At 26.5% G+C, this 15,284-nt stretch overlaps 1 protein-coding gene across 1 annotated transcript; it reads left to right on the top strand.

Moving 5' to 3' along the window:
• The first annotated feature begins 1,137 nt into the window (after nt 1–1,137).
• Nucleotides 1,138–14,287, top strand: LOC119679226 (sialin-like). Its single transcript, XM_038091454.1, has 7 exons — nt 1,138–1,176; nt 10,164–10,459; nt 12,548–12,793; nt 12,852–13,307; nt 13,361–13,493; nt 13,551–13,792; nt 13,851–14,287. The coding sequence occupies exons 1-7, from the start codon at nt 1,167–1,169 to the stop codon at nt 14,097–14,099; spliced, it is 1,632 nt and encodes a 543-aa protein (XP_037947382.1). The 5' UTR covers nt 1,138–1,166; the 3' UTR covers nt 14,100–14,287.
• The last annotated feature ends 997 nt before the right edge of the window (nt 14,288–15,284 follow it).

Below are 15,284 nucleotides of genomic sequence, written 5' to 3'. Positions count from 1 at the left end.
ATCCCATAATATACATAAGGGACAGAGCCCTGAAGCTATATGCGAAAACCGACAGGCTGCCCTACTTAGCACTATCTAATGTCAGTGTAATCACTTCTGCACGGAGCAGTATGCAGATCTTAGATTAGTTAGTGAATAATCACTAAGATTATGAGGAATACACAAATTAGTCAGTAAGATTAATCAGTAAGGACTCTGCAGAAACTCCCTAGCTATTAAAAAGTAAAAGTGTCCAGATGCACTAATTCGGAAAAGAGTCAACATTATTATTTATTAAGATTAATTTATTTATTATGTAACTAAGTAAATAAATGTTGTGACTTTTTGGTTGAAGTTAAGCAGACTTTACTGTACTTTAAGCGATGCATATATATTTATTGAAAACAATTTAATATATTAAACTTTAACGCATATATTAAAATCCTTATTTTCTAGAAATAATGACTTTTTATCTATTCTTGATTAATACATAGATACATTTACACTTCGTTGAAAAGATGCTGTATTAAATGAACTTAAGAGATTAGTCGTGTATCCATAAAAAAGAGATTTCATTTGTTTACATTTATTTTAATGAAATCAAATGATAAAAAATGTTCGTATATGATATAAAAAATATAATCTACAATTCTCAATGCAATCAAATTACGATCCATGAGCATGTAAATTTGTGTTACGTTCTCAACTGCTGTTATCTCGTGTTTGTTCGCATTTTCTGAGCAGTTATATGAAACAATTGCTTATCAGGTTTGCACGTGAGAACGGGTGATACTGTGCAGAATCGCTAATAGTTCCAGATACACGACGATCTCAGCTGGCACTTTAGTCTTAGAATTCCTACCAGTAAGACGTTTGCCGGTTGCATTGGCATTGCACTAGAAAAAGAAAAATTAATTTGATTATTGAAATATAAATTTTTTTAAACGATTTAAGTGAAATGATAAATATAAATATAGTGATTTGTGCTTGTCTAAGAAGTATTAGAAAAACTTGAATTGAACAAAAAAGAGAAAAATATGTTTAATGCATTGTAATAGACCAAAACTTTCAAAGTTCCTAGAAGAAATTTTATATAATTATAATTACTCTGTGATATTGTTAACGTAATAATCAAATAATATATTTGTTCATAAATAAGTTTTATATAGTAAAAATAAAAACAAAAAATGGCTTCAGGTAAATAATGTATTAAAGGCTTAACTCAAATTGTTGTAATAATTATCATTATCATCATCGTCATCATCATCATTATCATTTGACTCTACAGTCATAGTAAGCTTTTGTAATAAATTGAAGTTGTTCATTTATATTTTTGGGTGGCCTAATAATTTTTATGTTATATATTGGATAGATAAGGATATAGATAAGGAAATAATTGCAATAATTGACGTTTAAGTTTTAATTGTGAACTTGAAAATGCTTTAATAAGTGTTAAGTAAGACGTAATTTAAATCGCGATTCGATTAAATTTGTATTTTATATAATTTTTTGTACAATTTAAATTAATTTGCTGTTTTAGTTTATATGAAATCTGTTCCACAAAAAAAAAATTTTACCAGAATCAATAGATGTTTAATATAGGTCGAAATGTTAAAATAGTATAATTCACGTAACACACCTATAATTTAAATTAGTGTATAAGCAAGTTTTTTTTCCATTATAATTCATTCCAAGGAACGCAATTTAGTATGACCTATTTTTATTATTGAAGATTTTATTAAATTAAAAATAAATAAAGGGCATTAAAAAATTCAATAATAATAAAACTAATTTTTTGTGAAGAAAAGAGTCAGCAAAGTATATATTATTTCCTTTATTTTGTACATGGATATATCAATTCCATTAAAAGTCATTCATATATTGTATGATAGCATTTAATTTATTTTAAAAATAAATTATCTTTAAGAATAAGCTTTATTTTCAACAAAAAAAATTTGTTTTATTAAACTATATTGTTACATTACCAAAAAAATATTTTTGTCAGTAAAATTCAATATACACACTATCAAAAATATAATTTTATTAATATAAAACGTTCTATATTTTTAAGATTTTTATATGATTTGATTATTTAGAATGTATAAAGCCTATGTTGTTAATTCTTTTTTTATAAATGTACATGAACTATGTGTGAATAATTTTCTTCTATAATCTGCCAGCATATGTATCTACCAACCATTGGAACATAACTGATTATTAACCCAGGCATTTAAATTGCAGAATTTTAATAATAAACAAATTTTGCTTATATTGTTACAGTACTAAATAAAAAACATTTATGTTAATAAAATTCAAAATATGTATATATTTCTAAAAATATTTCCTAAGGGTTTTGTATGCTTAAGAACTACAAAGAGACTTATTTCTTCATAGGATAGAACTGAGGTTGTTGGCAGGTTCTCTAACAGGACAATTTAACCTACGCTATTGCCTCAAAGAGTTCGAACTATCTGAGGGATGTAGTCTATGCTTAAAAGGGTATGCAACTTTTAGTGACATTCCTCTAGTGACTGTTCGGCTGTTATATGGATCAAAACGAAATACATTCTGATATTTATCTAGAATCAATTGTTTTGCACTCTATTCTCTATATTTATGATATTTTATTTGATATATATTTTTCTTTGCTTCAAGAAGAAAGTCAAGGTTATTAGTTAATTACTTTTTTATACTTATATTGAAATAATTATATAATAAAATAATAAACTTAAAAATTTTGCATTAATAAAAGCACTTGAGTCCAAATTTTAATCACTGAATAAGTTATAAAAAGTTTTATGAAACCTAAGATATGCACTATATTATAACAACAGTTATCATAATTTCATATTTGATATAAATAATAACCCCCAGCCATTATCTATATTAAATATTTTATTATGCTTTATAATTTTTTTGAATTGAGCAAAATTGTTCAAAATTGCATTATTTAAAAAATTTCTTGATTAAATCACAAATTGTGAAAATTTAAAATATTACTGATTATTTGCTCAAACTTATTAATTTCAATTATGTAAATATTATATACCCAATAATGAAAAAAATCTTTTGAAACTAAAAGTGAAATTGAAATCAAATCCATTGGCGTGTAATAATTTGGTCTAGTGGGGCTGACAATGGGTTCAATTCTGAAAATGTCATCGTACACTTGCTTTCATAACAGGTTTCATATATTTTAGATAATTTTTGAGAATGAATTAATCAATCAGACAAGGTGAAAAGGTTGAAAGTTTATTAAACTTAATTCTTTATTCGTTTATTTTTTTCTACCCATGTCTTTTATACGTAACCAGATCTTAAGAAAACATTAATCCTCCAAACTAATCCTCCAATAGTAATTTAGTGTATTTAATACTAATAAAATGATAATGTTATCTTTTTTATATAACATAGTTGGTATATTGAAAATGATACTTACTAAAAAGACATCTGTATATTAAGATACTCGTAACTTTCTTCTCGACAAGAACTTATAGATTTTTTTATTTTTAATTTGTATACAGAAAATTATATTTTTTGTGAATAAGGTTAAAAAAATCGTCAAAAAAAACTAGCTTTAAACCATAATTTCTTTTGAATCCATTTAAGTAAAAAATTTAACACATATCACATTAAAATATTTTCCATAAACTAACTTGATATGCAACTATGTACTTGATAAAACCGTTTTTGAGATGTTAGGATGAAATATCCTTTTTAAATATGGGACTTTTCACTACCCCATATCTCAGTGATATTTAAGTTATTTGAAAGATTCGTTAACACCATATATCTCGGTTATTATTGAAATATATCTCGGTATTTGAGCCAAGGAATCATTTTGAGGTTACAGCAGTTTGATCCAAAATATTCTACATATGTATATAGATATAGATTATAGATTCTGTATAGATATAGATTCTGTAGCACTACTCAATTCATGTTGTGTCTTTTTCGAGTTAGTGTATCTGGACACTTTCACTCTTTGATAGCTGGAAGGAATTATGCAGAGTCCCACTGACTAATTTAAATATTCCTTAAAAGCTTCGTGATTATTCGATGATTGATCTAAGATCTGCATATCGCCCCGTTTATCTAGTGATTATTCTAAGATTAGATAGTGCTAAGTAGGGCAGCTTGTCGGTTTTCGCGAATAGTTTCAGGGCTCTGTCCCTTATGTATTTTTTGACCGGATCTATTCTAAGATCTCTTAGCATGTTATTTGTGCGGATGTACCATGGCCCTTTGAAGAGTCTTCGGAGAACCTGACTTTGAACAACATGCAGCTTCTAGATATTTATTTACTATTTATTGATACATACCAGGACGGTATATTGTTTTAACAGGACACAAGCTATAATACACTTCATGTGGTGTGTAGTTTCAGTTTTAGGTGATGTGATTATATGATTTCTTGTTACTGAACTTTCTCTTTGTGGGTTTATGCAAGGGATTGTATTGATGTGTACAATTCTCAAATTCTCAATGATTTAAAAAAGAACAATTGTCAAAATTTGGCTGTTATATTGTCAGCTGTATATCGATCGACAAGTTAGGAAAAATTAACTGTAAAGGATCTAGAACTGTGAGTTATCTCATGTAAAATATAACAAATATATAATGTATTTCACATCTAATAATAGCAATATCCAAATCGATAACGAAATCTCGAATATACCTAAGTGCGCTTTATTTACATTCACTTTCGAAACCGCAAAATAAATAATCCCATAATTATATTAATCGGTATAAGCGTGTAATATTATACTGCCGTTTTTTAATTAGTTGAAATGAATATATGATTTCCGTATATATAGAGGAAATTTTTTATTAGTTTAATGAAACTATTATATGATTGGCATTTATTACATTATTAAGTTTTAATATCGATCGTCCTAAGTTTATTTGCTGTCTCTAAGAAAAATGTATAGTATTTCACTTTTTTCTTTTTGTATATTATTAAATTTAAAAATGTGCTTATGTACATTATATATATATAAATATATGTGTATATTTTATATTAATTTCAGTATTATTAACTAAACACATTTATAAATGTAAATAAAAGGAATTTTTTAGATAATTTAAATATTTAGTTCACTACGATATAAAGTAATTATCATTCGTTAGATCCACTATCTTTTCAAAACAAAAAAAACAAAAATATATATAATAAGACTGATGAATAATTTCTTAAAGCTTTTTATTATTCAAAGTATTATATGAAATAATACAATATACACATATATAAAAATATTCTTAATTCATTAATAAGTTGTGGTTCAGCAAATGTTTGTATTGTTAGTAAAAATGACTAAACTAATTCACGATAATAGTCTACTTATAATAAGGTTCGTTTAGGAAAGACCTAAAGTTGAATTAAAAATATAAATAATAATATGTAAATTATATTTAAATGAATTAAATAGAACACAAGCTTATTGCGTTACTACTAAATAATTATTAAACAAACATTCTAATTTCTTGTTGTATATATAATATGCAGTTAATCGTTGGGATAAGGCGTTGACTTTATACTGATATCATTGTAGTTGGTTTACAAGTATATGTGTATATATTATTTTGCAATTAATAAAAAGGTAAAATAATAATTAACCTCTCGGCACATTATTTATAGAAAAATTATTTAAATATTTGTAAATAGTGCAGAAAGATATGGGTAACATAAAACGTTCATTAACATTTGTTGAACAAAAAGTTCTTAATCAATAACGTAATTAGTTCTGAGTTATGAGATTTATTGAAAAGTTGTACAATAAGTTGCATTATTAAAAAGAGAAAATATTTACCTAATTACAATATGGCATATATTATATGTACAAAAAATTTGTTTTAAAGTTAAAATATTAAAAAGATATGCATTGTGATTATTACAAACAGTAATCAATAGTTTATATATTAATATCAAATGAGATAAATTATTTTAGGCTTCAAGATCAACGAACTACTTTGATTTAGGATTGAGCTTAAACATGGTTTATACTACGCAGAGCACAATTGATTATCCAATAGTATAACTCAAATGTCAACTTCATTTTAATAATTCATCTCTCATAAAAACATAGCCAACATTTTATTTCGATCTGTTTGATGCCAAACGAGGTTTCAGACAGGGTGACTCCTTATCGTGTGACTACCTTAACCTAATGTTGGAAATGATAATTCGAGCAGCAGATTTAATTCAAAATAGCACAATATTCTACAAAAGTGTAATGTTGCTTGCATATGCCGATTATATTGATATCATTGGCCTGAACACCCGCCTCGTCAGTGCGGCATTTTCCAACTTGTAAAAATAAGCAAAGCAAATGAGTCTTGTGGTAAATGAGGACAAAACAAAGTACTTTCTGTCAACAAACAAATCTCCTGGTGACCAACGATTTGGAGGCGTTCGGTACTACCAACTGGCGACAGAACGCTACTAATCGGGCTGACTGGCGGAGGCTACTCGACGCGGCCAAGAACGACTCACGTCTGTAACGGCCAACTAACGAACGAACGAATGAATTTATTTTTTTATCTACAAGCCCTTTTATTTTTTAAAAATAAAATGTATCCATTTTATGAAAAATTGGATTTAGTACTGTGCTTAAATTATTTATTAAAAAATAATTTTAAGGTAATAGTATTGAAATGGGTCGGGAACTACTAGCACCTTCCGACATTAGGAGGTTCTCAACAACCGACATTCTGGCCTTCATTCGAAAGGCGGAATGTCTTTTGTTCAGTTAGGGTCTGTTGTAGCACAAAAGATCAATCATGGTCGCGGTGCTCTGCTCAAATGGGAGCTAATACCCTGTTCTTTCTTATTCTTATTCTTATATTGAAATGGTAAATGTGCTAGGTTCATTTGCTCCTTGAAAAACAATTTTAATCAATGAGCGATTGGTTTTAAAGTAGTCGTTCAAGCGTTGAAGACAATTTACACCAACACCAAAATTCGTCCAAAACTTAATGGAACATTGTAAATTGACCAAAAAAGATGTAGTAGAAATTTCTGGCATTTGTTATGTATAATGAAAAATTTTATGTCATTTTTTGGACTTCAAAAATCCATTAAAATTCTGTAAACCAGATTTCTTGGTTCCAAAACGAATTTGTGTTCAGAAGCCAGATAAGAAAAAGTTAGCAACAGTTTATTGAGATACAAAAGAAATATCATTAGTAGATTATCTTTAAATAAGTAAAACATTAAAATTGGATTATTATTGCAAACTTCTTAACTAATTGAATGCAAAATTTCATTAATATAAATACTATATGCAGTATCACTTATCCGCCTCAACGTTCAGAGTTTTTATTATTAATATTTCAGTTTTTTTATTATTAAAAATAAAAAATAATATAAAATTAAAATTAAATTAACATTTATAATAGTTAAAATTAAATTAAATTAATTTAATGAATTTGTCTGTAATGTATTTATTCTTATTATATCATGAAAATCAAGTAGAATCCAATAAGTCGATTGACCGGTCTAGCTTTAAACTATGGTTAACTATCGTCTATGGAGAATTTCAGTAAAGAAGGACAATGACGCAATAATTAAAAACATTTAAAACCGGTTTGAGCTATTTTTAATGATGTAATTCGTTGCTGTTCAGTAGCATATTTCAATAAAATGGACTATAACACTTGCGGTCACTTTTTTCTTATCATAAGACCGTCTTTTTCATTTCTTGGTGATTATAATTATTAATTTCATCACAGATTAAATGAAATATATTTAAAAAATATATAGCTTATTGTATCGTAAATATATATGTATATAAAGGTTATCACCCTCGTAAATCAACTTATTGCATATATTACTATAAATAATTAAGCTTCGTTTACAATAATTCTCATTCATTAGATTAGCTTCAAAACTGATATACCTCTTTGGGTTTAAAATAAAATAAAATTAGAAATAAACATCGTTAAATTAGAGTATTAATTTTAATTTATTAAATTAATATTTGATTTCTTAATTGAGTATAAATAAATAATCAGTCAAATGTCGTACGCATATTTCCTTAAAAATTGTAAACTCATATCACAACATTCTTTTAATAAACATTCCTTTTTTATATCCATATAAATAATTATAATTATTACAATTTATTGCAGTTAAATTTATTATAATTTATATCTATCATCATAAACATTTACTACATAACCCGAGTCGACTTTTAGTTAGCTGATATGCATATGAATAAATAATAAAATTTATATTAAATATAATATTAGAAAAAATATTCATATATTTTATATACAGCAAAATATCACAATTATTTCGAAATTATTTTTACAATGTCCTTATAATTTAATAAAATTTCAAATTATTTATTGATAAATATTAATTTGTTTTTATTACGTGTATAAATCTTCCCATGAATATATATAAAAAATTAAAAATAAATATTTTTAGATTGTTTCTTCAATATGAATACGATGTTGAGAATCCATATTTATATTTATAAATTTTAAAGATAATATCTTTAAATAGAAAATATCAAAATATTTGCATATTAAATAAATCATATTTGTAGGTATATGACCGCTACAATAATACACAGCTATAATAAAAGATTTCCCAAATATTTTTTTTGTATAGAGAATAAATTTTTCTGTACATAATTTATTCTCGTTATCTCAAAATCCATACTCCTATTAGGTGCTTATCTTAACTCGTTAAACGATTTATCATTTCAATTTTGAGTATTTGACTGGATCGGGTATTGCAACCAGTACTATAAGGCCTCCATGTGGAAGAATATGTTTATATATATATATATTTACAAATGCACCAGACTTTTGTAAATATAAAACACTTACAGATCGTCAACACTAAATCGTAGGTCTCACAATGTGAATAAGGAATGTACACATTATTATAATTTAATCTAAGCTTCTATTAAGAGTTTAAGATTTCTATATGAACTTACACAATGAAAAGTGGGAATATGTACATTATTATTATTTAATCCAAGTTCCTGTTATGAGCTAAAGGTTTATTAATGGATTTACCAGTTATTTTTGCTGAGTGCAGTTGATGTTTACATGTTTAATGATTTACTTCCTTCATTTTAATTCCTTCATCTTCGAAATATCTGTTGATCTGTTGAGTACTCCAAGTATTTTAGTACTCTTCGTATTCTATATTATTCCTGCAACTGGTTTAGTACACTAAACATTCTATATCAAACCTGCCAAAAATGTGCCGGACAGTTATTATTGATAATCCTCTGTTAATTACATTTTAAAAGTTATTTTAAGCTTTGTTAGTTTCTTTAAAGTTAATAACATTGCACTTGGTTGATTAATCTATTTCAATAGTACATCAAGATTTTTAAATTGCATTCAATTAAAATCTTGACGCGTTCCGCACAAACATTAGCCGCCTTTGGCCCGCAGGCCGTGCTTTGGACAGCCCTGTTCTCGATAAATGCTTAATAAAGAATATAACTGTGATGTATTTAAGAATTTGCTTGAAAAAATTCATTAAAGAAGAATGAAATTGTTGAACATTTCTTAAAACTAACACCACGACTTCTTCAATAGAAGATATTGATTGCGTTGTAATGATAGAAAATACATGATGTTACATGTATGTATATCAAATATAGCTGATTTTAAAGGTTACAAATAAATATTGATAACCTAGTTAAAGTTTTTTGTCTTATTGAACAATTTCCGGTATTTGTTCAATAGAATGTGTCACAGTGAAGATGTTTTTACTGTGTTACAAATATCGTGATAAGCTGAATATACTGTTTAATTAATTATAAATATATGCATATATATATATATATATATATACAATACAAAAATTAGCATACATTAAGTTCATAACTAGTTTTATTTTAACCTAGTTATTAATTGTGTTTATATTTAATTAATGGATCTGTTTGCATATTTGAAACGCTTAATACAAAATAATAACTACATATTAGAAAAAAACTCTAGAAAAAGTTGTAAACAACACATTTAAAGAGAACATATTATATTTGAGAACATATTACGTTTGAGAACATATTATATTGTTTTAATAAATTCTTGTACTAGATCACGTTTATTAATTTAATAAAGAATTATTATATTACTCTAAATTGACAACATATCATTAAAAAAATAAATTTAATTGCTTACTAACATTGATTTATATTTTCACCCGTTTATAGTGGAAGCTCGAACTGTGCTCTGGTATCTGGTCTTTATCGGATTCGCCGTTAACTATATGATTCGCATTAATCTAAATATAACAATTGTCGAAATGATTGCAACCAAAGGTAAACCACCTCATTCCCAACAAAACATGGAAGAAACAACTGAATCGAGGGTGATGATCGAGGGTAATGTCAATGACAATACTTCCGGTTTCACGACACTAAGGCACCATAATATCAGCACTCATGAACATTTCAATTTGCATAATGAAAAATATTCACTAGAGAAGAATTTTTTAAATTGGTCAAAGGTAAATAGCACTTACGTCACAATATTTTACATATTTACATAAACTTGAACTTGTTGGATCATTCACAGTACCGCTAAAATAACTTACTTTCATTTTTCTCAATTAGTTTTAGTAGAATTGCTAATAAGATTTGCAACTAAGACGCATACCACCACTCCTCCATTACGCTTCATTATATTTCCTATGCTGTCACATAGACGTGTGCTGTTAGCTAATGTAATTATATTGCATAGGATTATGTAGAACTCGTATTGTATGTAGAGCAACGTACTATAGAGCAACTTAAACTATTTTAATTGCACGTCATTTAATCTATTTAAAATCAGGTGCGTCGTAATTGCGGAATCTTACCAACTGTAATATTTTACATAGCTAATGGCTGATATTAAAATTCCCTTCTTTTTATATTACATATTACAATATTTTTATACTGAACGAAGAAGTGACTTCTTTGTTTAAATGCAGTCATTGTAAACAATTCATTAAGTCATTATTTCAGACAATCTAGGCATACGAGTATGTGGGTTTAAATTGCCAATAGAAATGTGTGACAGAAAAGATTATTGGCTTCTTAATCGGACAATACTGAAGTGAAATATGTAAATTTAAATAAAATTTATAGATTTCTGCAAGTGGAGTGATAAGAAAACAATGACATTTTCAAAAAAGATAAGACAGTATTGTTACATTCTTTTCTGTATGAACATATTTATTGATCATATTTATTTATATAAATGATAATGACGATATATAAAAAATTTATAACATTATTTAATAAGTAATAATAATAAAGATTTTAAAAATAGTTGATTATTTTTGATATTATTATTTATTATTATTATTTATTTAATTTATGTCTTATTTAAACAGTATTACATACATCACGCAAAGATTTTTTAACCTTCTTAAATAATGACATATCTCTCCTAAATAAGTTAATAAATAGTTATTCTTTTGAAGTAGTAAATAAACAAAGAAATTCTTTGTTAACATCAATTCAGACATTATAGATATATAAATTATATTCTAAAATTCTGTGTAAATAAACTTTTACTTACTTATTTGACCATAACAACCCGTTACTGAGTTTCGACCTGACGCAGCATGTCTCCCTAAGCGCCACTGCTAATCTTATACTCTACTTTGTGGGGAAAGGGTATATATAATCTGTTTCGCGGTTTAAAAAAATGGCATTTCGATAAAAGCAGATCAGATTTGTGTATATAGTAGAAGAAGTGACTATTGTGTGAAGAATTTTAAAATTATAGTTTTTATGGATTAATTCGTGATAAATAAATATTTAGTAAGTGACTACATCGTTACCTAAATTGAGTTGCAAAAGTTCTTGTTACATTAAGTAATCGTTTTGTGAGATGATAAGCGAAAGTCTGTTGAGATCTCAGTTGATATAAATGTATGAGTTCGAAGAGTATACTACATTAGTATGCAAGAGTGAAAGTCTGTGTGAGTCGACATTAGAAATAATCTCATGATAATAGTTATCAATATGTTTATGATATGAAACAATGCACGGAAAGTGTAACGATATGGCTTTGAAAGTCAAAAATAATACAGAGTTTTTAAATTATATATATATATGAGTCGACATTAGAAATAATCTCATCATAATAGTTATCAACATGTTTATGATATGAAACAATGCACGGAAAATGTAACGATATGGCTTTGAAAGTCAAAAATAATACAGAGTTTTTACATTATATATATATATTTTGTTTTATTTTTTGCAATATTATTTGGAATTCTTAAAAAAATGATGAAATTCAGTATAAATTTATAAATTTATATTTAACCTGTCTGCATTTATAAATAAAAATTTTTGATATTAACAAAAAAGTCTATTATATCTAAAACTGCTTTAAAAAAAAAAAATAAAATAAACAATAAAAAAGAATTAGTATGCATATTTTTTTATATATTGTACAATCCGACAACATATGTTAGTATCATTGCCAAGGCGCAATGTTGTTTTAAATTTGTTCATTAATTCATCATTATTAATATGTTCTATAGTTAAATATAAAGCATTATAACTATATTATTCAAATTATATTATATTTTTTTAAGATTGAATATGAACCTAATGGTTTTGAATGGAATGAGTATCAGCAAGGATTGGTGTTGGGATCGTTTTTCTGGGCTCATTGGCTTACCCAAATACCAGGCGGTATCTTAGCTAAAACTTATGGAACAAAATTGGTATTTGGTTTATCAAATGCTATTGGCTGTTGGATGTGTTTCTTAATACCCATAGCTTCATATTGGAACTACAAAGTATTAATTTGGCTGAGAGTAATACAGGGCTTAATAACAGTAAATTAAAAATTGCTGGAAATTAAGAAATATTTCAAAGATATGTTTATTTTTTTAGGGTCTTTCTTGGCCAGCAATGCACGTGCTAACAGCTCAGTGGATACCGCCAAACGAACGAAGTAAATTTGTAACAGCCTATTTGGGTAGTTCTGTTGGTATTGCACTATTTTATCCAATGTTCGGTTATGTGATGCATTGGAGCTCATGGGAATGGGTGTATCACATTTGTGGTATAATCGGCACAGTTTGGTGGTTTGGTTGGTTGTACTTTGTGTACGATACACCTCATCAGCATCCACGCATAAGTCAATCGGAAGTACGCTATATTGAGAAATCACTTGGTGCTTCTATACAAAATGCAAATCACGGACCAACACCATGGCGAGAAATACTTACTTCATGTCCAGTTTGGATGAATGTAATTGCACAGTGGGGTGGTATTTGGGGATTATTCACATTAATGACACAAGCACCCACATACTTCCGAGTTGTACATAATTGGAATATAAGAGCGGTAAGTTTTGATTGATTTGGATATTATATATAAATAATACATATTTTTTTTAGACTGGCATATTATCAGGATTGCCACATTTGATGCGTATGCTTTTTGCATTATTTTTTTCAATGTTTGCTGATTTTTTGCTACGTACAGATAAAATGAGTCGTACTAATTTACGCAAACTGGCAACTTTTATTTGTAAGTTAATTATAAATACTTATTAATAATAATTATTATTTAACAATTTCGTATTAGGTTGCGTATTAAAAGGCTTAATAGTATTAGCATTGGCATACTATGGACATAATTCAACAGCAGCAATAATATTCCTTACTATTGCTACAATGGTGCACGGAGCAGTATCTTCAGGACCTTTGGCTTCCATTGTTGATATAGCTCCCAATTATGCCGGCATTGTTTTAGGTATTAGTGGTATGATTGGAGTATTACCAGGTTTTATTTCACCATACATTGTTGGAGTTCTAACTCTAGGCAATGTAAGTATTATTTATTTGTAGTTTAAATCTGAATTTGTATTGATATGAATATTTGCAGCAATCTTTCGAATCTTGGAAAAATGTATTCATAATATGTGCGGTTATGTTAATTGGAAGTGGAGTTCTGTACATGTTATTTGCTGAGTCTACTTTACAGAAATGGAATTCTAATTCATCCCAAGATATCAATCAAAAGGAAATGCAGCTGTTGGAAGGAGTAACATTTAATGTACAAGAGTCTGAACATAAAAAATTAAGATCTGATGATCATGAAGAAATCGACCAGGAGATAGATGAACGAAGATAGATTTCTTTTTATGTGATTAAATTAGTATAAGTAGTATTTTAAGTGTGAAAATAATATTGTTTCTAGGTTTCAGATAAATATTTTTATGTGTTAAATCAGATGTTTTGATAATTATAAGAATTTCTTATCTCAAACTTGTGTTAAACGCATGATACTAAGGTTTTTATTATAAAAAGATAACTGTATTGTATTTAATTAAGTAAATTCAGTGATAAGTATTTAAGATAAACAAATAATTTTTTATTTTTCTAAATAAATTAAGAAGAGAGTCCGTCTTATTTATATGCAAATGTTTCCTCAAAGATTATAAAATGTATATAACTTTATTTTTGCATTTTCTTAAAAGTTTATTAAAGTTGAAAGAGAATAATAAAAGTAAATGAAATAATCTTTTATTTTTATAGTGGAATTAATATTTGTAAAAGATAATAGCAAAGTTGTGGATTAAAAATCTGAGTTATCTTTTCAATTTTATTGAAATGAAAGTATAAACAAAGCCATGGGTATATCACGTGTAAAAAATATTTTTTTAAATGTTAATACACAGACGCAAGAACAACATTTAATTTCTTGACTTTTAAGATTTATGTTAAATTAAATTAAATAATATAAAAAATATAAACATTATCTAGGTTTTAATATAACTAGTACTAAATATTAGATATTGTTAATTAGACATTATTTACCATTAATTAAAACATAAAAACGTTTAGATTTAAATATTCACTCAGCTTTAAAATTAATACGAATATAACTTTTTTATGCAAAATTTTTATTATTGACATTTTTAATTAAATAAAATGCTATAATAGAAACTATCACTGGAAGACAATAGAATGTTCATCACTGCACTTTTTCTGTAATATGGTATATAAGAAAGAGAAAATCGATGAACAATGTAATGAACATTTAGAAATTATAAATATTCGGTTAGCAACAAAAAGCTGCGTTAATAAGGTATAAGGCAAAATATAAGATATATAAAATTAATGTAATAATATATTTATGTTATATAATGTATAATAGTATTTATTATGTGTTTATAATAAAAATGAATATCGAATAGGTCAGTTATATGGGCTTAAGAACTTTATTTGAAAAATCAAATAATTAACTATACGTTATATGTAATAATTTAGTAGCGGGCTAATTGGTCATTTAAATAGAAATAAAAAAATTATAATT

Source organism: Teleopsis dalmanni, chromosome 2, assembly GCF_002237135.1.
Source record: "Teleopsis dalmanni isolate 2A chromosome 2, ASM223713v2, whole genome shotgun sequence".
In the NCBI taxonomy this organism is placed as follows: domain Eukaryota; kingdom Metazoa; phylum Arthropoda; class Insecta; order Diptera; family Diopsidae; genus Teleopsis; species Teleopsis dalmanni.
The sequence above is the reverse complement of the archived record's forward strand: the minus strand, read 5'-3'. Positions and strand labels throughout refer to the sequence as shown.